The following is a 25837-nucleotide window of genomic DNA, read 5'->3' as shown; positions in this document are numbered from 1 at the left end:
ATGCTCTTCTGCACTGTGATTATGGTCCACTAAAGGAGTGTTTTTTATTATTGTAAATCCCAAATTTATGCTGAGTTGAAATTAAAAATAATAAGCTATTTATGATATTTGTTGTTGTGTCACCATTAATTACAGTGTTTAGTAGTTTTATTTTTTTCTTTCCTGTCGGGATCTGTGGAGGAGTAGACAGTAGAAGGCACTGCGAAGCCAGAGACTCCTTGTTCGAACCCTGCCAAATGTGGCAGAAATTATTTCGAGAAATTGCAATACAAAATTCCGAACTGTAGCCATCACCCCATCAGCTTTTAAGTGTTCACGGGATCTTCAAATTATTTTGTTAATGAATTTCAATTTTATTTTTGAAAATTGCGAACCTTTGTTTGTTGCAAATAGTGGGTTCTATGTATCATAAAAAAAACATGTTTACATAATTTACTACGAATGAACCATACCGAATTTACAATGTTCTCATTGTTTTCTCGGTTCAAATGAACCCAGGTATATAAACCACGCATATACTCGTATACAACACTGTCGGAAATGTGTGGAGCAAGTCGCGCTAGCGATAGAGAAGGGGAGAAAGGTGAGTGGGCGGAACAAAGCAGTGCGTGCTGCTGCATATGGCTGGTTACTGCAGCAGCTTTTTCCCCTCCATGCACTTACTTCCCCTCTCGAGTCACTACTTAAGCCAGTCTCACACGGTGTTTAAGTAGGTCCTCCCTTCGCGACCCATCTCCGACTTGAAACTACCATTTTTTTTTACGTCTTCGGTTCGCGAAGACAGCAAAAGGGGTCTCACACGATCCTTAAAATCGCATCTTTAAAAATGGCGACTACACACGGTATACCACTTCGCAAGTTTAGATGCTAATAACTGCTGAGGATTTTGGAAAATAAGGTTTTCTCTTAAAATAATAAGAGAATAACATTAGCACTGTTGAAAAATGTAGCACATGTAACCCGAAGCAGTGAATGTGAGCGTATAACATATGTTATTTCAAATTAATATACCACTTGACGGACACACTAGTATAAAGTTGCATTACCGTATATTACGATAGAAGTTGTATATTCTAATGAAATCCTTCTGGTACGGTTTTGAAATATATATATCTCCCAATACGAACTAGTCAATTAAATTACATAAACTTCACAACATTCAAAGTGCAAAAATTGTGGTGTTTACATGAATACATGTCATTCGCCACCAGCTTAAAATTTGTGACAATCACCACCAGTCCACTAGCTGCGCGTGACCCACTGTCCCCTCCCCTGAAGCAATGACCGCAGAACCTTCCCCTCCGCCTGCTAGTCCCTCTTTTTCCCAATATTCATCTGAAGAAGTTGATCTGGAAATGGGAATGCTTACCGTGACAGATGGAAGTAGCTTTCTTTTGAAAGACGACAACACAGGCGGGCGACTTATTATTTTTAGTGCAGCATTAGGAAAGTATGCTTTGAGAAGTAAGCAAGATTTTTTTATATATGGCACTTTTAAGAGTTGCAGTAAACAATTTTCGCAAATTTATACCATTCATGCAGACTTTGGAAGCTCAAAAAACGTAACAAATATATATCCAGTTATATTTGCTCTCTTGCCAAACAAAAGGAAAGAAACATATATTTGACTTTTCCGCCTTGTTATTGAGGCCATACCAGAGTGGAATCCAGCGACGGTGACAGTCGATTTTGAATCGGCAGCAATTTCTGACCTTAAAGTTGTATTTCCCGCAGTAGAGGTAAAAGGTTGCTACTTCCACATGAGAAAGTGCATCTGGAGAAAAGTCCAAGATTTGGGACTTGCTTGTGAGTATATGAAGAACGATGAAATGAGGATGGTCATCCGCATGTGTGCTGCTTTGGCGTTTCTTCGGCCTGAGGATGTTCCCGACGGCTGGCTGGAAGTACATTCCAGAGTGTCTGACAATGAAAAACTTTCTGGATTTTTGGACTATTTCGTGGAGAGATGGATGGAAAACGAAGAAGTTCCGGTCGAGCTTTGGAGTTGTTACAACAGGCGTCATCGAACCACCAACTCTGTCGAGGGATGGCACAATAAAATTAATAAGTGTGATGGAAATCAGTAAAACTGTTCAAGGCAGAGCAGGCCTGCAAGAGCAATAATGAGGGAAAGCGGGCGGAGGGGAAGGTCCTGCGGTCATTGCTTCAGGGGAGGGAGGGGACAGTGAGTCACGCGCAGCTAGTGGACTGGTGGCGATTGTCCCTGGTGGCGATTGACAGGACACCGTTTAGATTAAGTTACCATATTATATTTACATTTCATTGACACTTCTTTGCTCCTAAAATACTTATGTGAAATTTACTTTGAAGTCCATGAAGAACTAATTACAAATTATAACTTATATATCATTACAACACTAGCAGATTAATTTACTGCGATGCTACACACAGCACAGTCTATTTGTTTGTGGCTGTTCAGTGTTTACTTCAAAATAGTATTCGCGTCAGTTGTGAAAGTAAAATAACAGTATCACAGTAGGAAATTTAGACATACGAACTATTTATTTAAAACATTAATAATTAGTAGACTGTTCACTCAACAAATAAAATATTCGTCCCAATAATTTATAGCTGTATTAGTCGAATCTTTTTCTTCTTTAAGCTGCCTTGAATAAATAGTCAAACATATATTGCCTTTCTTCTTCTTCTACTTCCTACTTCATTTGGCCAGTGTGCTCCTCAATTCTGATAGGTACTTCTATGATATTAACGACGGATTTAGAGACGGTTTCTAATTCTGTCGGGAACTGAATAAGATAAAGCTCTCACACGATCGTTAAGTAACGAAGCTAGAAGTCGATGGCGAAGTGAGAACGTACCTAACTGCCATGTGAGACTGGCTTTACGCAGAGACTGGTTTCCGTGCCATTGCCCCAGAGATTACAGAGTCAGAGGGGGTATATATGCATACGTATTCTCAGCTGAGGCATCTCGTGAACGCATGCTGCTCATGCGTCAATCGTGAGAAAAAGGACAGCTTGCTCTGCGACGACATTCATGAGCATTTCTACATTCTAATTTCTTCATATAGGAGAAGTATTTATTTTACACGAGAGCGCTGAACTAAGCTTATATTACATTTCTTGGATCTGAAGTGAAAGAAAGTAATAATTATTTTCCCACAATTGATTCATGCGTCACTTCAGATCCAAGAAATGTAATATAAGCTTAGTTGAGCGCTCTCGTGTAAAATAAATACTTCCCCTATATGAATAAATTAGAATATAGAAATGCTCATGAATGTCGTCGCAGAGCAAGCTGTCCTTTTTCCCACAATTGACGCATCCGTTCACGAGACGCCTCTGGTATTCTGTTACTTCTCAGTCATGTGCTGATGCGAATTTTTTCAACAACATCGGAAGCTAATACCTGTAAACTTTGTGTTTGCTCAATAGATTTAATGTACAAAAAGTAACATTTATTAGTTCTTACTTAGAAGTTACAAATGACGAAGGGCGGAAGGCATGGTCCACTTCTTAGAAATCAGCTATGTATTTTATGCTAAATTTTTGTTTCAGTTCTTGCAGAGTTATGAGTTTTGAAAGAAAGATACTAATATACGCTGAACCTGACATAAAGTTAGTGTTTTAGAAATTTCAATTACAGTATTGTAATTCTTTTTTATAAATATTTTACTGGTATTTTTTCCGTTGTAAAGGAAGTAGATGGCATAGTCACTGTTAAACGTAACGAGGTGCTTATAATGGTGTCGGTGAATTACTTGGTTTGGTCAATGCATTTATAGTAACGTCACAGAGCACTCAGTCATAGATTCGATCCCCACCAGCGGCTAAAGGTACCAAGTGTAATTTATACTACTGGTATGTATTAATGACTCAGAGAGCTAATAGGGCTACGAAGACATAGTTTGGTACTCAATTTTTATGGTTTGGCTCCTTAAAAATAAACTCAGTCAAATACAAGACAAAGGACAAATAACAATGCCAGCAACATTCAGTCACAGTACTTTATTTTTCACTCTCTTTCATGACTAGCTACAGGATGGTGTGGTCAACAATCATTAACAAAAGAGAAAACAATAATGAAATATTATTTTGTAAATTGAAACAGATAAAAGTTTATTCCGTTCCATGATATGATTCTGTTGTTCATATTTTCTCGCCGTTCACAACAAAATATGATCTGCACCACAATTACTGAGTGAAGATATGAAAAGAGCTAATTTGCCTACAATTTGACACCATAGTGTTACTACAGCCTTCTAAATGTGCTAAAGTTGATGATAGTAATCGACAAATTTAATAATTCTCGCCTCTTGTTATGAATTCATTGAGAAGCAGTGGCGGCGATTGGGTTCCAAAACTGGGGGGGGGGGATGGTAAGGACAGTTTACTTTCTCTCGGTAGATAAAGTTTAACATAGTAAGGGGGTAAAATTGGCAAAAGTGGTGGGGAACTGCCCCTCCTCATCGCCGCCACTGTTGAGAATTCACAACTTTAGTTAGCAATTGTTTTGAACCATGAGTAAATATGAATAACTGCTCATAATGGCATAGTTGAATTTGCACTTGGTACATTTGAGGTTAATGTTACTATAAAGATGTTACGATGGGTTGTGTGTTGCTCCATGCTGCAGTGAAGTGATTCATGGTGTACGATCGTAGTTTCATGACAGTACTCTTGAATTTACGATGTCAGCTGTTTTCTTCTCGTCAATAAACGTCATGTGGTTGCCTTCCACGACGTGGATTGCTGGCTTTTGCTGACAATACTGTAAGAAAGAAAAGTCAATGTTCTCGATGTTGAGCTTAACACAATAGCTAAGTGCGTGTTACTTACGAAACTTATCAAGAGATGGCGCTGTAAGCAAGCATTCAGATTGCTACGAACTATCATGCTGTTAATTTCTGTTAACCATTAATTGAAGTTGTACACTTACGTGCCTTTGAAAGTTATATTTTCAAGATTAATGTATTTAATATGTAATATGTTTCAAAATATTTAAAATAAATTTTAAAAAAATATTTTTATAAAAAACACAGAAATAAACTATCTTAAATAATATGTATTGGGTATCTTTTCTAGATGAAGTGAGATGTACAATGCAACACCAAATAAATTTATAAGGAAAATAATTACTGACACAAAAACACTGAATGCGAAACTAGAGAAATATAATCTAGGATGAAATACCTACATATGAAAGACTAAAATACACATGTAATGAATTACTTGTATTACTTACTCCGACTCTGTAAGTAATAAAAGTAATTCCTTACTTTCATGTGTATGGAATTAAGGAGAAGCAAATTTATGATTGTAGAAGAGACTGAATCAGCACCATACTGGAAAGTACGTAGATGTAAGAACAAATTAAAATTAATAACGAGATATGTGCAGTCAGTCTGCGTTTCTTGAGACATGTTTGGAAGTGCGCATGCGCTAAATGGACGAGTCCACTGGCAAAATAGGTGTGGCGGCAGGTGCAATGCGCAAATCGTAGTTGTTCCACTTCGAAAGGGTTTGTTACGAGTTGTTTCAAACAACACGAATCATAAACACAAAGAATCGAACTATAATTAACAACAACTGTATGCACACGAGTGAAATACTGATCTGAAACGTACGATTCTGCTTTATTTTCGTGTTTGGATTCATTCGCTTGAGCTAAGCACGTCTTCCGTTGCCGAACAGTAATTATAAAATGTGAGATATGTGCACAATAGAACAGACACAATCGAAAGACTGAAACTGTGTAAGGAAATTTAATACGAGAATTCGAAGACAGGAATGCATTAGACAGTAGAATGATCATCTAAAAGTGAAGCAAAATTGCAGAAAATGACAGTGTAAGGAGAAAAAGAAAGGAAATGGCTCATACCTTGCTCACGGAATAGTCCTCTTCGAGCTTGATGATCTTGTCGGTTGGCTTGATCAAGGTGATAGGGCCCTTGTAGGTGGTGGGAGGCCAGTACCGGTCTATGGACTTGACTCTATCATAGACGTTCATAGCACTGAAGTGGAGGAACTCCTTATTCATCGCTACAGTATCAGGGACCAACTCAACGGCTCTCCTGACTCGAGCCTCCCAGTTTGGAAGTTCAATGAGCTCCTTCAGGATCTAAAAGAAGTGAAATCATTACTAGTTAATTATTATTGTATACAATGAAACTTCTTCTTGTAGCATAAACGTATTGCGACGTATCTCATTGGTAATTTTAGTGATAGCTTCTTTTCAGGACATCTATGGCTTTAGGCTATCTTGTGCGAAGCTTAGATGCGAGTCTTTCGTGTGACGTTGCACAGCAGACTCCTCCTACTTGATGCTTTTCGATCTTCACGCGCGTGCGCAGAATGTTACAGCGCACCATACGGTGCGTGCTTCATTACAGCATATTCTAGACTAGGATCGCTGACTAGTTTTACGATTAAATCCACAGATGTTACGAACGGGTAAGAGCTCTACACATCTTTTCTCTCTTCTTATCACTGTTAAAATTGAAGTTGAGGGGTAGGAGTTTAAGGCCTACATTTCTAAATCAGGTCCCAAGTGGGGGACCGGCTTCCTATTAATACAATTATATTCTATCATTACACATTTCTTAATGTTCATCAATGATTTGCATTAGTCTATAAAGTTTTAAGACTTGGAGGGCCTTCCTTATGGCGCAGTGGTAGCGTCGTGGCCTTATAATCAAGGACTACCTGGTTCGATACCCAGTGGAGGCACATAGTGGTTCGGATCCAACTTTAAACTGTAGGTCCAGTACCGATTAGCCTTACTGTGCATAAAGTGGACTTAAAACACCAAATCAATCAATCAATCAATCAATCAATTAAGACTTGGAAGAAGAAGTGCTCATTGTCAAATCTTTGTTACACCGCCATGTAATTCAGTAATGCGACGATTAAAATGTTAAATTTAAAGCAATGCTATTCTCACATTATGACGTCGATTCTGTTATGACGCAGATCTGTAATAATAACAAATGATTGTTGACTAATGGCCATTGTGAGTTTCTTTCCGGTTGCTATAGGTCTTTTCCACCTATAGGCAGGTCCTAGTTCTGGCAAGGGAAGTGGAGAGCGGGGATTACGCCGCAGACCAACCAGACAACAGCGGTGACGCCGAGAGTCACGACGACGAGAGGAGGAACTACCACGTGAACCTCGTTGGACTGGCTGCTGCGCTTTATTATCGTGCTGGATTGTTCACTTCCCCGCTCCCCACTTCACTTGCCAGCATTAGGATCGGCCGCCGTAACAGTAGAAACGACCTTTGGGAGATCTTAGTTGCTGATTCAAATGTAGTGTTCTCGAGTAAAGGCTTTTGGATATCAATATTGTTATTTCCAGATTCCGTGTTGTCTTACAAGTGTAAATTACGTGGGTCGTTCAATATATAAGTTTCCGTATGCTGTAAAAAAAAAATATTTTTAAGATACATTAGAAAACTATACATACATGTGTAGGAGGATCCTTCCTCACTTCTCCCCATAGAGATTCAGGCATTTGTCCCACCGTTGTATCAATTTGTCCATACCCCTTGCAAGAAAATCAGGGCTCTGGCTATTGAGCACTATTGCCACATTACGCTTCACTTCTTCATCTGTTTCGAAACGGTAACCTTGCAATTCAGACTTTAACACCGGAAAAATATGGAAATCACTCTGCGCTAAATCGGGGCTGTATGGAGGGTGGGGCAGCCGTTCCCACCCCAATTCTTCAATTTTGTGTTGTGTTTGCACTGCTGAGTGGGGGCGAGCGTTATCGTCAACCAGAATGACACCAGCTGACAGGAGACCTGGTCGCTTATGTCGAATTGCGTTTTTCAGTTTATCCAATGTTTGACAATAACGGTCAGCATTAATTGTTCTTCCTCGTTGCAAAAAGTCCATCAGCTGAGCGCCCTTAGAATCCATGCTTCTGAACTCCTTATGACGCGAGCCCGCGTTTTCCGAACAAGCATTTACTTTTCGCAATTGAGCGCATGCGCCTTCACGTCTGATAACGAATCGATTGTTGTTCCTTGTAGACGAAGGATGGCGCTTGTCAACCATGTGCTTCTTTTTAATGGCATTGCTTTATACAATATTTTATAGCAAAGGGAAACTTATATATTGAACGTCCCTAGTATATGGAAGTAACATAAGTGGAAGTTGTATTTAGTGTTGTCCGACAAGTAGCGTGGATGCTTATGGTATTTAAACCAATGAGGTGACTTCAGAGTATAGAGCGACCACAAGGAAAAAACCTTGGACGAAAAGTCCCGGCGCAGCTTTCCCTTCTTCCGTTCAGCTCGGGTCATAAGGAAGCATGGTCCACTCTCCCCCTCCCCTCCTCGCGGGAGTACGGTGCACAGGAGTCGCAGGTTTACGCAGGTTTCTTTGCTTGTGGTTTCACAAGTATATCATCATAAATCAAAAATATGGTCAATGCAAAAGCACAATATTTTATTTCTAACTTATATCTTTGGCAATGGATTAAATGCTTTGAGGATCCCTGGTAGGCTTTGTTATCGTTTTAATCTGTGGTTTTAAAGTAAATTTAGTCACAATATTTGAAAAATTATAATCAGAAACAGAACTGTATTTTCAGATGCTGGCTGACCATATTGTATCGTGCGAGGTCCACATTGAAGAGAGGCGAATAACTTAAACAGAAAATCCTTGAAATGTGTTTTATGTAATCTTGAAGGAAAAATAAAGAAAACTACATTTTCCACTTGTTTAAACGGCTCCGGTGCCCACCCAGCGTCGTATAAAGTGGGTACCTGGAGGCAACTCTGGGTGTAAAGGCGGCCAGGGGCGTGGTGCTGATCACATCACTCCCATCTTCGGCCGTGGTCAAGAAACTGTGGGGCCCTAACTCCACACCCCCTACACGCCTTCATGGTGTGGTGCAAAGCACAGGGGAGCATTTTACTTTTTACTTTAGCGCTTAATTGCTTCCCCCCATTTGCTTTCATAGTTTAAACCACCAAACAAAGCATTTTATCGAATTATTGAACATATTGAAATTATTATTACTCTCTTGCAATTTATGAAAATGATCAATCTTTATAAAATTGTTTTGTCATTTCTTTTTTTTAAAAAAAAATAGCCTTGGCTGGACGTTTGGAATTCGGATGGACGAATTTTTTCAAATTTTCCTCTCCATTCGAAAAACCTCTTGGATATTTGAAAATATGAAAAATTACATCCGCTTAGAATTCCTTCTAGAACATTGACGTGAATTTTCGTGTAGTTTTCTTTCACCGTTGTCTAGATATTATCAATAGTTTCGTGATTACGTAAGACTATTAAACTATTGATAATATCTAGACAACAGTGAAAGAAAACTACACGAAAATTCACGTCAATGCTCTAGAAGGAATTCTAAGCGGATGTAATTTTTCATATTTTCAAATATCCAAGAGGTTTTTTGAATGGAGAGGAAAATTTGAAAATGTTTAGCTCATTAACTTTCGAGTCGTCCTTATAAGCATGATATAGTATTATAATTGAAATAGAGTTTGACTTCCACCTCTTTCCTCCAATTCCCCGGTCGAACCGTGCTCTAGACCGATTCGGACACTGCCCTAGTGGACGATAAGCTTCGGACCTGTCTTTGAGGTCTTACCGTGTCGGAATCCATGTTGAGGTAGCTGACCAGGGCCGACCAGAGTAGAAGGCACTGGTAGACGTCGTCGTTGTTCTTGGAGGGTTTGGCTATCTGCCTCTCCTGCAAAAGCCTCATCATGTCCACCGAGCTGTCCAGGAGGTACAGGTTCACCCTCTTCCCCTCAGCCTCCAACTGAAGCGCCATGTCTGTGGCGATGGTGCCTCCGTAGGAATAGCCAACAAGGTTGTAAGGACCATCTGGACTCACGGATTTCGCATGCTGGAATAAGCGAGGTTTATATGTTATGCACAAATCGCGAACCAAAAAAATGAGAAGCATTAACAGACATAAATCTCCATGGTGTCCCAATGCAATATATACTACAATTGAGAAAAAGGTATTGCGTACCAAGCGAATTTATTTCATGAAATTATGGCGTAATACAATGATAGTGGATACAGAAATTACATGTAATTTCTTACAATTAAGCAATTATAATTTCTTGTGCTACAATAAGAATCCTACTTTCGTCTCTAAAATTATTGAACATGTCTCTATGTAGTCAAAGTGCTGTCATCTGTCGGGCAACTGACAGTACGTGAAATTTGAATCCGAAAATCACTTCTGTTGCTTTTGGCATATCATGGTAATTTGAGGTTTCTCGTCTCTCTCTCTCTCTCTCTCTCTCTCTCTCTCGTCGCCTTGTAATCAAGGGACCCCGGGTTCGATACCTGGTGGAGGCACATAGTGGCTCGGATCCCACTTTAAACTGTAGGTCCAGTCCCGATTAGCCTTACTGTACATAAAGTGGACTTAAAACACCAAATCAATCAATCAATCTGGATCCCACTTTAAACTGTAGGTTCAGTCCCGATTAGCCTTACTGTGCATAAAGTGGACTTAAAACAGCAACCAACTGAACTCCACTCAACTCAATCAAACAATGTCTCTCTCTCTCTCTCACACACACAATATGTACAATATATATACAATGACAAGACATAATGTATGCAATTGAAATTACTTTACGTTTTACTTTTTATTGGTGAGGCTTCAGATGTTCGTAAATCCTTCACCGCTGATATTGTGATAAGAAAACACACGCGTAATGATCATACGTCGACTTATTACAAGGAAACATAAGTGAACTTTAAATTATACATGAAATGAAACAACGTTACGAATGATGATCTTTCTCAGCAACTGTTCGTCTTTGCTCGATCGGTCGGCGCTACTCAATTGTTTTTGTGATTATACTTAACACCAACAGATGGAACCGGTTGCTCTTTTTTTACACATTCGCGTTTACAGATTGACGAAACACCATGTAAATAATGTTATTTATAGGTAAATGACAGATTTTTTAATTAAAAGTAGTCACGTGTAGAGCAACATTGATTCCACATATAAGGTAATCTAATAATGTATGCATGCATCATCTTAACGTAGTAGTAATTCTTTAATATGAATTAACATTCACGTCTGGTACTAGCAACTGGATTAGTTTTTCCAGCGAATAAACCTCTTCATAGTGCATTTGAAGTTTGGGTACTGCAAACGGATTCCAAGGTAAATTGAGTAACTGCAACTAGGTTAATTTTCCAAAGTAGTAACTCTGAGTTAGTTTTCAAAATTAGTAACCTTAAGTGAGTTTCCTTTCTAATTAGTAACTGTGAATGAGCTTTTTTTCAAATTGAAGTGTGTTGATTTTTCGAGAATTGGAACCTGAAATGAGTTGCTTATCAGAGTTACTTTTCAAATTAATAACCAAATTGAATTAACTTTCGATCTATGTAAGTTCAACTGTAGCTTTCCGAAGACTGAAGTTGCAATGTTAAGCTACACTCTGTCCCGAGAAAATGTCTCCGCGCAAGTTGTGATTCGATCAATGAACGCGTGACAGGGGAAGTGAGTGCATGGAGGCGAAACGCGACTGCAGCCGTTTGCAGCAGCGCGCACTGCTTTGCTCCACCCACTAGCTTTTTGCCCTTCTCTACTGCTATGTGTGGTCTTGCACAACAGATTACCGAGATGGAGTTGTAGGAGACATGTTCGTGGCCAAGTCAAGAACCCGAAAGCACTTTCCATTTACTTCAAAACATTCCTGTCCCCCATTCTAGACGGAACATGGCTGTATATTCTCATACCTTCAAGATCGACAGTGTTCTCGGTTTTTCCTCTCCAACGTTCGATGTAGAATTCCAAGAGAGATCTGCTCAGACATTTGCATATTAATACCCAAGAATCACGTAGATACACTCCAGATATATAATGCCCATGTAAGGTTAAAAATGGAAACTTGATATGTAGAATCTCACTGCACGAAGTCTCCCTCAGAGTGCCTACGCATAAAACACGGAGCAAGGAGACTTTCCACACTGCAACTCCAAGACTCTGTCATACAACATTCATTATTCCATAGGCTAACTAATCGGTAAGAGTTTCATACATCGGAGACACATTTCTTCAATTTTACACAAGAAACTACGTACGGAAATGAGTTTCTCCAAGGTTTACAACGTTCGTCGAGGCATTTTCTTTCATCGTGGAATATATTTGACCGGGAAATCATGTATTTTGCAAGAGAAATATCTCACCGACGCACAATTGCCATTGCTTTCATTTGCTTGCCCTACGACAACTGGATGATGCGTACGTTTGATGACGTAAGACCCTGTCAGTGTTTCAAACCCCCCTTTTTTCTTACTATGTTTGCCTAAATTAACCAAACCTAACCTAACCTTATCGGAAATGGTTCGTGGGGCTATCCGTGAATGGTTCATGGGGATATCCGTGAAGGGTTCGTGGGGCTATCTGTCAGCTACCCGGGCTATATGTCAGCTACCCGTGCATAATGTATAATTTCCACCGGTGACGAACGCGATAGTAGGTATTTTGCGGTAAAGAAGGTTGAAACACTGCATACCCACAACGTGAGTCAACATGTGGCCGCCATATTGTGTGTTCCGGAAGCGAAGAAAGGAATAAAAAAAAGGATTCAGAATGTGAAAAATTGCGTTTGTTTCCGTGTAAAAACATAATGGCACCTTGAACTATGTTCCGCAATACACAATTTGGTAATTACGAACCATGAGAAACACAAAACATCCGATTTTGATGTGTCTCCGATCTATGAAACTGGTACCAACTTAATCAGTTTAACAACGCCTCAAATGAAGTAGATATTTTCAGCTGTTCTTCGTATTTTATCACCAATTTGGCAGTCACCGGCAACAAAATAGGTTACCTAGATCCTGGAATACTCGCTTCCCAGCAAGGTGTTATGTGTGTTGCCTAATTCTACGGCGTTGGTAGAAGTTGCCATTGAAAATTTGCTATTAAAATCCACGTATAACGCCCTGCAGGGAAGCGAGTATTTGAGGATCTAGGTGACCCATTTTTATTGTACATAAGTAATGGTATTGTGAAACTGAGCTCTGTTTTGTTATGTTTTACTGTTTTATTACTATTTTTTTCAGTTTAAAAGTACTGGAAATGTCACTAAATAAAATAAATAGATAAAAGTTCGAATTTGGACAAGATTACCACAAGGTCACTAACCTCAACATAGAACCTGGCCAGGTCCTCTATGGAGTTCTTGGGTGCGTCACGACTCAGTTGCAGACCATATACAGGGCGCTCCATGAACTTGGCGAAGGGTTCGAAGACGGTCGCCGCTCCCTCGATGCCTGGAACGCAGAACAAGGGAACGGCATTGGTGTTTTCTGGTGCAGCCGACGGGATCCGAACTATGGGCTCCAGGTGGCGAGTCTGCTGGCCAAGGAACTTGAAGAACATCTTGTTGATCTCCGCGAAGGATAGTTCGATGGTCGGTTCGCTGTCTGCTTCCTTCGACTTCTCGCTCTCCCTCGCCGAGTCGTACTCGGCCAGCTTGGCGAAGGTGAGTGAACGGAGGTCCTGGGCGGTGAGGAAGAGCTCGTACTCCCTCTCCAGCGTCTGCTTCACCTCCACGGCCATCAGGGAGTCCATGCCGATCTCCGCCAGCGTCGAGGTGAAGCTCACAGACTTCACGTCGCGGAGACCTGAACGGAAAATAGACGGCGTGTACTGTTACTTGTAGGGACGTGGTGGGTAATGATTCATACGAGATTCACAATCACATGCATAGAGGGATATATACTGTGTGATGAAGAATCGTAGACAAAGGGACAAAGATATGGAAGGGACAGAGACAAAGGACAAAGGAGATAGAAAAAGCAGATAAAAGTGATAGACATAAGCAGAGACAAAGGAAATAGAAAGGAACAGACAAAGGAGAAAAGGAACAGAGGCAAAGGAGATAGAAGGAAACAGAGACAGAAGATACAGAGAAATATACAAGAGACAAGGTAATAGAAAGCGAAAAGCGCAGAGATATGAAAAGAGACAGAGCCAAAGGCGATAGATAAGAGCAGACAAAATAGATAGAAAGAAACAGAGACAAAAGAGATACATGGGAGCAGAAACAAAGGATCTGAGACTAGGAGATACAAGGGAACAGAGAAAAAAGAGATAGAAAGGGACAGAAACAAAGGATCAGAGACGAGGAGATACAAGGGAATAGAAACGAAAGATATAGAAAAGAGCAGACGATGGAGATAGAAATAAGCGGAGACAAAGGAAATAGAAAGGAACAGACAAAGGAGAAAGAAAGGAACAGAGGCAAGGAAGATAAAGGGATCGAGATAAAGGCGAGAGAAGGGAACAGAGACAAAGAACAAATACGTCAGTTGCATTAGTACCAAGTGACGAATTCGATAAAATCTCTTATATGTGGAGCACGACCGACTTATCTTGTGCTCAGCTCACATCAAGCTCAGTCGTGACTTTCATCTGAATTTACAGACCGGAGTCTAATACGAGGGTCACTATTTATATTTTGAGCCTAACAATGAAAAAACAGGAATTTGGCATTGAAAACTGCTTTATTGTTTTTCGAAGTATTCTCCTTTATGGTCAATACACTTTTGCATTCGTTCGAACCATTTGTCAAAGCAGTTTTTCCAATCTTCTTGAGACACCTCCATAATATGGTTTTTGAACGCATCAACGGCGTCTTCCGCCGACGAAAATCGTTGTCCACGCAATTTATTCTTGACATTCGGGAACAAGAAGAAGTCATTGGGTGCCAAATCAGGACTGTACGGCGGATGACCCATCAATTCGATTTTTTGACTGTTCATAAAGTCGGTTGTTAGACGAGATGTGTGACAGCTGGCATTGTCTTGATGAAGAATGATCCGACGGCGTTTGTTTGTTTTCCGTATTTGACTGAAGACCTCTGGCAAACAAATTGTTGTGTACCATTCAGCGCGAACAACTTTTGTTGGATTGGGTTCATCTTGAAACACCCATACAGTCGACTGCTGTTTACGTTCCGGCTCATATGCATATATCCATGATTCGTCACCTGTTACAATCTTATATACGTCTTTTGAAGCACCACGATTGTATTTATTGAGCATTTGTTTGCACCAATTGACGCGAGCGTCTTTTTGAGTTTTTGTCAAATTGTGTGGGATCCAACGAGAACATACCTTTCTCACAGCTAAATGATCATGTAATATTTTATATATGCTGGTGGAACTAATACCTATGGTTGCCTCAATCTCACAGTATGTCACATGACGATCTTGCAGTATTAGGTTTTGCACAGCATCAATGTTTTCTTGAACAACAACTGATTTTGGACGACCTTCGCGAATCTCGTCGGTGAGCGAATGGCGGCCACGATTAAATTCGTTATACCAACGTTTCACGGTGGCAAAGGATGGGGCTCCATCGCCAAATGTGGAAGTAAGTTGATCGATGCTCTCTTGTCTTGATAATCCACGTCGAAAATCTTAAAAAATCATCGCACGAAAATGTTCACGAGTTAATTCCATTTTATTGTTGTCGCGCAATCTCCAAGGCAACATAAACAACACAAATGAAGCTATTGACAAAACATTTGAAGTACGTTATGGTCAATAATGCCAGATGATTCTGTGCAAACGTCAAATCGGGCCTAACTTCAATCAGTGTTGCCAAGGCTCAAAATATAAATAGTGACCCTCGTACTATCTGTCAACTAACGCCTCAAGTATAATTAAATATACCTTGCCCTAGCTAACCTTCTGTGTGTAATTCTCTGTGGGTCCTCTATGACACTCCCAAGCGTACCAGACATTGGTTGTCGCCACGTGACCCTGTTTCTCACACCTCAAGACCACCTCTGCACCCACGAAAGGTTATGCTCTCTGTATGGTGGAATTGTCGGCAAGTGGTGCATTACGAACTCCTTCCACCTGGTCAGACCATCACTGCTGACCTCTACTCTCAGCAGTTGCAAAGGGTGCACCGTGCATTGCGGCAGAAGGAGCCGGCATTGTGAATCGCAAGGGTGTGCTGTTCCTACACGACAATGCCAAGCCACATGTGGCAAAGAGGACCCGGGAGATCCTTCAGCAACTTGGCTGGGAGACACTGTGCCATACACCATATTTACCGGACCTTGCACCAACAGATTACCACCTGTTTCATTCCCTCGACAACCACCTCCGTGGGAGATCCTTCGCAAATGAGGGAGACCTGCGGAATGCACTCACGGACTTCTTTGCATCCAAGCCCGCCGAGTTTTATCACCAGGGTATTGTGCAGCTGCAGGAACGTTGGCAAAAGGTGTTGGATGCTGATGGAGATTACTTCGAAACCTAAAGGTACGTACCGTCCACTGTATTGCTCTTTGTTTATCACTGCTCTAGAACGGCAAGAACTTTTTTGGTTACCTGTATATCCACGCCACATTTCATTTCCATATCATTCCTGAGACGACTCACTTTTACCTGACGTCATTTTTTGGTGGATACCATAAGAGCTCGCTATCAGGGTTCATTGCTATCTAGACTAGTCCCGCGAAACTCTGGAGCAGACCAAACAAAAACAACTCTCTCCACAAGTAGTGACTCGAGAGGGAGTGAATGGGAAAAACGCGACTGCAGCTACCAGCTACCGTTTGCAGCAACGCACACTTATTAGCTCCTTCCACTCTCTTTCTCCTCTTCTCTTCCGTTAAGTGGAGACTAGTTTCTGAAATACTGTATGCATTATCATTACTTACGCAAACATTAATAAAAGTATGATTCTTACCAATAATGTTGGCTACGGAGTCCACTATACTCAAGTTGCCTGCGCCTTTGGACTTCTCGGCGACCACCATGCTGGAGACGACGGGGTGCGGCTGTCGGAGGAAGGTGTCGAGGATCTGGAGGCAGGAGCCGATCCTCTGGGGAAGGGTCCCCGAGACCACGAGCTCCCTGTTCTTCAGCTGCATCTCGGCCACCAGGCCCACCTCCCCCACGGCCCCCCACTGGATGGCCAGCCCCGGAAGCCCCTCGGCCCTCCGCCTCTCGCAGATCCTCTCCATCACGGAGTTGGCCATGCCGTAGTTCGTCTGGCCCGCGTTGCCGCGACCGCAGCTCACGCTGGAGAACACCACAAAATGCTGGAGGTAGGGACACAGTTCTCGCGAAATCACGTCCAGGTGTTCCGTCGCCACTGCTTTCGGAAGGATCGACGTCTTGAATTCCTCCTCGGTCTGGTTCACGAACAGAGCGTCACGAAGAACCTATGTAAAGATAAAGTTAAACTCAGACATAGAGCTTGAACTTTGTTACGCTTTTTGAAAACAGAATACTTTTTCTCGGTAAGGGTTCCGATTGTTTTATATTTTTTTCAAATTCTCCGAGCAGGAAGACTAATTATCGTAGAATTTTGGCAATCATTGTCACACGAAATTTGAACCTTCCCTAAAGTAATGAGCACTGTTTGGATTTCGAAAAAGTTATTAGTGTTGAAGAAAACGACTTGAATAAAATTGCCTTACGCAAGAATGCGCACTTCCCATGGACAACCGAAATGTAGAACCATTTATTATGTGTTCGGTTACATTTTTGGGTCACCCTGTATTTTCCGTTTACAAGCGACTGTAAGTATCGTAGACTAGTGGGAATGGATGTAGAAGTAAATCAGAACCTTAGTAGAATGCATTTAGGGACTTTATTTTATTGCTAGGAGAACCAAACCTGGCCTGCCTAACCTAACTACGAAAGCATATATTGACAAAATCTTAAGTCCGCTCTAAAACTCCGCAGTATGTGTTAACAGAAGTAAATCGAAATCGAACCATGTAAAAGATGCATTTGTAGCATTATAAAATCGTAATAAAACAAAAGGAACTTGGGCTCTTTTCTCTTATTATGACGTCAATTCTGTTATGACAGAATTCTGTATCCCTAATGTGTATTAACTAACCTGTAAGTTTCTTTCCCATTCCTAGAATATGTTAGTTGTTGATACTGATTATGATGTATGGACTGACTCGTAAAGTCGTAATATCATAAGGGTAGAATGGACAATAGCATTCAATAAGAAGTTAATATTGCTGGCGTACGTGGCGGAGTGGTTAGCACATCGCACTACGACGCCAGAGGTCCTGGGTTTGAATCCCGGCCTGAGCATGGGCGTTTGTGAGTGTCCATTCCTCATATTCCTCACTCATCCCCAAATTAGCAATTAGCCGAGAGTGACTTAAAAGCGAAGTAAAATAAACCAAATCAAATCAATAAGTGAGAGAAATTAATCAGCATTTTGGAAGTACCTGAACTCGGCAACTTTGGCTAGAAAACGAGAAAAAATTGCGATGAGAGCCAACAAAATAACGACGAGATCAATGTATGCACTGATTTGATTAAGTGCAATTGAACAAACCACATAACCTCACTATGCCTTAGGAACAGAAAGGTCAATAAAACTGAATAAGTGAATAATATAATTTCCTGAGGAATGTGAACAAGCATACAGATCACTGTGTTTGGAACATGAACAAGGAAAATAAAATCAGTTTCGGAACCTTTGGCTAGATATCGCTAAAAGGCGGAGTGAGCCAAGATAAGAAGAAGTAGTAATTGAAGAAAAGTATTTTCGGGATGGGATTAATATTGTTACTACCAGAATCAGTATTTAAGTGTAAGTTATGTAGACTAACTTAGCTATATTTAGTGTTGTCTGATATATAGCACATAAGGTAGTCTGGACGCATGTGATACTTCATCCAATACCTTAAGGATTGTGACACGTCTGAGATGGCCTCAGAGTAGATTGGTAATGTCTTGTTCTCTACGATAGGAGTTATCGTATTTAAGTTTGATAAAAACCTGTCATGGTAACAATACGTATCTGTTTCGACCAGAACTTAAGCCTGGGTCTATGGAACTTCGTGACAGTGCTCCTAGATAACGAGTCAGTCTCAGCTTACCATAGTTTTTACTCTGATGTTTTACCTACGTATATTCAGTTCTGGTTCATCATGGTTTCACAAATTTTACTTGTGCGACTGTCACCCTTGTCTCGGTACCATTTTCACAGCTGTTTTACCTGGGTATACTCGTATTGTCAGCCTTGGCACAACTCTTTTACCTGTATAGTTGTCAGCCTTGGACCACCACCAATTTCACAGAACTGTTTTGCTTGCCTGGATTGTCAGCATTGGCTGACTCGCCTCCCTGATTGCTTAGTGGGAACGTCATAACCAGGGAACTGATTTATATGTAGTAAAAATGTGCCAAATATGTAAATACATATTTCGTTTTTTTCACCCAAATATGGACTAAAATTGTAAAAAATTACCTTTTTAATCTAAGACTACACGAGCTGCGTAAAATACAATCTCGGCATAATAATTACTTCCGCGACTGTCTTGAAGTGAAACCAGAAGCGAATCCCGTACGTGTGCCACAAAATCGTTGCTTCTGACGCTGCTGTCGTGACTGTCTTGAAGAGAAACAGAAGCAAATCCCGTACGTGTGCCACAAAATCGTTGCTTCTGACGCTGCTGTCGTGACTGTCTTGAAGAGAAACAGAAGCGAATCCCGTACGTGTGCCACAAAATCGTTGCTTCTGGCGCTGCTGTAGGGCGCGCAGCTAGTAGCGAGGGTGGGATTAGCAATGAGCTGCTGGACTTGGGACTCTCTTCCATTGTTGCCAAACTAATGTTTTTAACAACCAGGAGCCGATGCTTGAGCCCTTATTCACTATTGTTGACAACAATTGTAAATGAACAGGAACTTCAAGTGTTTAGGAATTGTTAGGAAAAGTAAACAGTTGGGAGGTGTAAAATTGAAATATATATATATTGTTCAGATGACAGAAAGCTTGTAATTAACGAAACTGGAGGGTATAAAAAAAGGTCGTAAACTTTCGTTTGTTTAAAGTCGCTTCGGACTTCGTCAGTTATTCGCAAGAAAATCACCCAACTCTTTCGGTCACACGGGAACATGTAGTTATAGCACGAATATGGAGTTCATGTTGAAAATGTTCTTGAAAATGATATGTATAAAATATGTAAAATATGAGCCAAAACCTAATATATGTAAAAATATGGAAAATGAAAACTGAATCTTTCGAGTCTGCATGCCATGATGCCCAAGGATAATACAAAATATAACTGATTTCAGCTTGATATGTACATAAATATGTGTTTACATATAAATCAGTTCCCTGCTCATCACCTTGTAATCAAGGGTTCCCGGGTTCGCTCAGTGTGGTTCAGTCTGCTATTATACCTAGGTAGAGATAACCTTTCGCTCTGCACAGTTTTCACGCACTGGCATCACCTCTGTAGATTGTTAGCCAGTACTGAACAATTTGAATTTTGCCTAACGGTTGCTAAATATAGTCTGGAAGCTAGTAACGTTACGCTAGAGCGATGGAAACGCTGATTGGAGGAAAATGAACGACGTTTAGTGTAAGATGATGAAGTATAGAAATAAGAAGACACGTTGTCTTTCGGTCTAGAGGACACCCCTGGACTTACAAGTCTTAGATAGCAAAGTTAATATCGGTAGCTACTTACCACGGCCAAATTAAAGATGGCTGCTACAGGCCCTAAACTGCATGCCTGCCGGATTAACTTCTCTACTCCTTGTTTGGTAGTAACGTCAGCTGTGGATATGACGACATCTACACCGAATTTCTTGAAGCGATGAAGGCATAGAGACTGGTAGCCATTGCGGACTCCGGTTCTGGACGAGAGAACAAGCTTCTTGGCTCCTCTTAGGGCAATCCAGTTGGCTAACTCCAGTCCCAAGCCTCCAAGACCACCTGAAAAGCAAGAAAATATAATCATTAATTACTTCGAATGTAACGGGAAAACGTTTGTGGGTGAAGAGCTGAATTTTATGAAATGGATAATTTTGCCCAGTCGAAACTAAATCCTAGCTGATACCACTTTTAACTAGAACTGTGCCGATACCACTTTGAACCGATAACGATGCCGATACTGTTACCGATTCCCACAGATACCGATGATGCCTATTCTGTTACAGATTCCCACCGATACCGATGCCTATTCTGTTACAGATTCCCACCGATAGCGATATTGTTACAGATTCCCACCGATACCGATGCCTATACTGTTACAGGTTCCCACCGATACCGATGCCTATACTGTTACAGACCCACCGATACCGATGCCTATACTGTTACAGATTCCCAGCGATACCGATATTGTTACCGATTCCCACAGATACCGATGCCTATTCTGTTACAGATTCCCACCGATAGCGATATTGTTACAGATTCCCACCGATACCGATGCCTATACTGTTACAGGTTCCCACCGATACCGATGCCGATACTGTTACAGATTCCCACCGATACCGATATTGTTACCGATTCCCACCGATACCGATGCCTATACTGTTACAGACCCACCGATACCGATGCCGATACTGTTACAGATTCCCACCGATACCGATATTGTTACCGATTCCCACCGATACCGATGCCTATACTGTTACAGACCCACCGATACCGATGCCGATACTGTTACAGATTCCCACCGATACCGATATTGTTACCGATTCCCACCGATACCGATGCCGATACTGATACAGATTCCCACCGATGCCTATACTGTTACCGATTCCCACCGATACCGATGCCTATACTGTTACAGACCCACCGATACCGATGCCGATACTGTTACAGATTCCCACCGATACCGATATTGTTACCGATTCCCACCGATACCGATGCCGATACTGATACAGATTCCCACCGTTGCCGATACTGTTACCGATTCCCTCCCACCGATACCGATGCCTATACTGTTACCGATTCCCACCGATACCGATGCCTATACTGTTACAGACCCACCGATACCGATGCCTATACTGTTACAGATTCCCTCCGATACCGATTCTTGAGAAATTGCATTAATTAAGATTGTTCAAAATATTGAACAAATATTGGAGTACTAATTTTTTTTTATAACTAAAACCTAATGACTACAATTCCTTGCATGTTCAGCGTAGTAAGTCAAACTATAGTTCATTTGGCTAACTGCCCTCATGATCTTCTTTGTTAATAATGTGCTGCTATATTATTTTTGCTTGGTGTGTAAATATTCTTTCCCAATTATATATGCATCAATTTACCAGGAAATATGCTTTAGAATATTAAAAAATTACATCATAATATTAAAATAGATTATATGTAATCATGAAATACAGTTTTTGGTGCAAAATTTATGCAAAGTAAAATAAAGAGTTTCAATTTTTCATAATTTCCAGGATAATTAGACTTTGAGAAAGTGTCGCGCGGCATTTTTGTGTACCCCGTGAAAGACCAATGTAACAGAAAAATATCGGCAGTAGGAATGGAACCAGTTAAGCCCAATTAACAGCCAATTAGCACCTATTGTTTTTCTAGAATTCAGTTAACACCTGTTGTTTTTCGCTCCCCCTAGTGTTTTACAGAAGTGCACCTGTGTGCACACGTGTTCACAAAAGTTGTAGAGAAGTTTGACGTGTAGTGAATAGAAGTGGAGAGTGAATAAATTATGTTCTTTTGTTATTAACAATAAGAAGAAAGGTTGAAAGTAAATCAAAAGAACATAATTTATTCACTACTTGTCAAACTTGTTTGCAACTTTTGTGAACACGTGTTCACACAGGTGCACTTCTTTACAACACTAGGGGGAGGGAAATCAACAGGTGTTATTTGAATTCTAGAAGAATACAATAGGTCTTAATTGGGCTCAAATGGTTCCATTCCTACTATCGGCTGGTATCGGTAGATGAATTTCCGACCGATACTTTCCGATTCATCGATATCGGTTCAGTCCTAGTCGAACCGTGGAAAAGTCCATGTAACACGCTGCCTCTGTAGCGAAGTGGTTAGCGCAATGCGCCTGGCCAGTATTGGTCACTTCAGCTCAGCATTGATTGTTATGGTAAATAGAGGCGGAACAATTATGTTAAATAACGACAGTAGAAATATAAGTACTTACCAATGATGACGTAGGACATCTCCCTGTTACACGTGAACCTCGGAACTGCATTTATGAGTCTTTGCACCGGAAGAGCATTCTTATCAGTTTCCTCATCCCTGACTTTGATCACCACTTTCCCAATATGCTTTCCTGTGGCCATGTACCTAGCAAAGAATCAAGCTGATCAAAGGTATGCAAAGAAATGTTATAGAAAAATTCGAAATTCCTTGATTGAATGGTTAGCTGGAAGACGGGTACTTCCATAGTTTGAAGGTAATATACGAGGCGCCACATATTCTCGATCTCTGCCATTTGGAGGTGCCATCAGAACCACGTTCCGGTCGCATTTACTCCCCCAGGTTTGTCTCCAGATACCTATTGATTTGAGGCTGGTTGAGCCCAAGAGCTACTTTATGCGGAGACAAGGCCAGAAAAATTCCGACCTAAGAACACCCACTTGGGGAATCGAACCCGGGTCTCCCGCGTGGCAGTCAGACGCCCTACCGACTATACCATATAATTTTCGTTGATTACCTTTAAACTATTTTTCCTGAGTGATGCTTTTCTTCCAGCTAACCCTTTAATTCTTAAGCCTAATATTGACGTAAGTAACGTTAATAGAATATGCAATAACTACACTAGTGTCCAAAATTAAAGCAACAAACAGAAATCCTTTCCTCGTGTCATTTTTTTTGTTGATAAATTTGCCAAGTTTAACCTGTTGCTATCGTGATTTTTTTTGTTGATACATCCTGGTAGGGGTGCCCACAGGAGGGTTTTATGGCGCAGGTTGCGCCATCGAGAATTTTCCCCCTTCAAATAATATAAAATTCAACATTCATATCTTTTCCAAAATATATATGTAAAAATTTTACACCTTAAATGCACCATATTTAATCCATTAGATGAAGAAATTAAAGTGTTTAGGGCATTACTGAAAGGGGGGGGGGGTATCGAACTCCTATATATTAGGCCTTAATTTACACGTGGGTTCTGAGGGGGATTCTTGGATTGGATTGATTTGGTATTTTAAGTCCACTTTATGCACAGTAAGGCTAATCGGGACTGGACCTACTGTTTAATGTGGGATCCGAACAACTATGTGCCTCCACCGGGTATCGAACCCGGGACCCCTTGATTACAAGGCAACGACGCTACCACTGGACCATCGGGGAGGCCCTATGAGGGGGATTCTGAATTAAACTTTGGGGTGGGGGGACAGTATCCAACTCTAGGTCTTAGATTATGGTGAGTGCTTTAGTTAGAGGGGAATTGAACATTAAATTGAAGGGGGTATCCAATTCTTGTGTATTACTATTGTCTTAGACTGTTGCGGAAATTCTGGAGTAGAGACTGAGAATTATTTTTTTTTTGGAGAAGGCAATATCTACTCTTCAATATTAACAGTAAGCCTAAAATTGTCATGGAAATGTTGGTGGTAGGATTCAGTATGAAATTTGAAAGTGGAGATAACTCTTGATAAAGTGTTAAATCTTAGATTGTCAAGGGATATCTGTAGTTGAGAGAGAGTTCGAACATTACATTCTGGAGACTGTATTTAGCGATAAGGCATCCACATGTTTTCGACCCCCAATGTGCCAAAGGAAAAGCTGGAAAAGGAAAAGACTAAATATCTGGGGATCTTAAGAAAGTATTGACAGCCCATTAAATTTATATTCTTCAAAGCCTGCAAAGAAATGAATGTAAAAATTGTCTTGCTCGCTTCGCTTGCAATAATTTGTTGGTACTACAATGTGTGCTTGGTGCTTTAATGAGATGAAGTTTTTATACTAAAGCTGCATTACAAGACAAACGATATTCTCGATTGATCGATTTGGTTTTTTTAAGTCCACCTTATGCACTCTAAGGCTAATCGGTACTCAACCTACATTTTAAAGTGGGATCCACTCGATATTCTCGATTATGATGAATGATTTTAGGGTGGTCTTGAGTGATGGCACCCCTGTTTAAGGAGGAGGGCCAGATCAATTATAATGTTCAGTAAAGCTAAGAAAAAGTTACTTTCGGTAGACACGCTATCGTAATTAAATATTTTGTATGGATTACGATATGGTATAAGGGCGCGAATGATATGATTTGGGGGAAACGCATGACATGATTTGGGGGGGGAAGCGCCATTGGCCTTGGGGGGATGGACACCTCTGAATCCTGGCACATTAAGGTTAGTTTATTTTCTATCTTAAATCAGTTGTCTATGACATCATAAATATTACTATCACCTGATCGTATTTTGTGGTCAAATGGACACACGGGAAATAATTTCCGTTTGTTGCTTTAATTTTGGACATTAGTATATATTAGAGAATGCCTGGGTACTGAACTCACAGGTGCAAGACAGGTGTATTCAGACGAATCAGTTAAATGAAGTGAACGATCATTGGTTAACAAGATGACCTCACTTTGCTGGTGAGTGGGGAAAATATAACAAACAGGAATACAATTCTTCACCAACTCAGCACTAGTGCTGCAATAGATCCAAACAGCTTTAGAGCATATTTTAATGGAAATTGTTCACTAAACAAACGACCATGAAATTAGGCGGGTGGCAGATGTTCGCGCTGTTACCACATTGCAGCACAACCCGTGTGCTCGGAGGTTTAAGAGGATAAGATCTCGTTATAGTGTTGGTCTTTGTAATCCATGAGATACAAACTGACAGTATTTGCTCTAAAGGTCAGGGATGTCATAAAAGTGCCCCGGAGAGAGGTCGGTCTGACGCTCGAACTAGGCAACGCAGCCCGGTTGACGTTGCCACACAGTGCGCGGGAACCAGCGACTTTTGTCCCACTCTCGCTTTGCTGTTCCCATATGTGGCACCAGCGCAATTCTGACCAGCTGCCTCGTTTCATGGCCGTGCGTTTAGATTTCAGAGTTGTTGGGCATCATTGTTCCATGACTTCGCGGCTTGTTCAAACCATCC

The 25837-nt window shown here is 40.9% G+C and overlaps 2 protein-coding genes across 2 annotated transcripts in view; one reads left to right on the top strand and one right to left on the bottom strand.

Annotated features, from left to right (window-relative positions):
* LOC146002488 (brachyurin-like) overlaps positions 1–25837 on the top strand; it is a 156740-nt gene that overhangs the window by 31576 nt on the left and 99327 nt on the right. The window lies entirely within an intron of this gene.
* The window catches only part of LOC146001930 (fatty acid synthase-like), an 82112-nt gene continuing 60723 nt past the window's right edge, over positions 4449–25837 (bottom strand). The window contains exons 25-31 of the mRNA XM_083139650.1: positions 22915–23060; positions 20476–20723; positions 16713–17190; positions 13146–13627; positions 9603–9863; positions 5863–6102; positions 4449–4752 (exon numbers count right to left, since the gene is read on the bottom strand). Coding sequence (XP_082995776.1) covers positions 4648–4752; positions 5863–6102; positions 9603–9863; positions 13146–13627; positions 16713–17190; positions 20476–20723; positions 22915–23060 — 1960 coding nt within the window. The 3' untranslated portion in view covers positions 4449–4647. The remainder of the gene's footprint in view (positions 4753–5862; positions 6103–9602; positions 9864–13145; positions 13628–16712; positions 17191–20475; positions 20724–22914; positions 23061–25837) is intronic.

Source organism: Lepisma saccharinum, chromosome 18 (assembly GCF_977018435.1).
Source record: "Lepisma saccharinum chromosome 18, izLepSacc3.1, whole genome shotgun sequence".
Lineage (NCBI taxonomy): Eukaryota > Metazoa > Arthropoda > Insecta > Zygentoma > Lepismatidae > Lepisma > Lepisma saccharinum.
The sequence above is the reverse complement of the archived record's forward strand: the minus strand, read 5'-3'. Positions and strand labels throughout refer to the sequence as shown.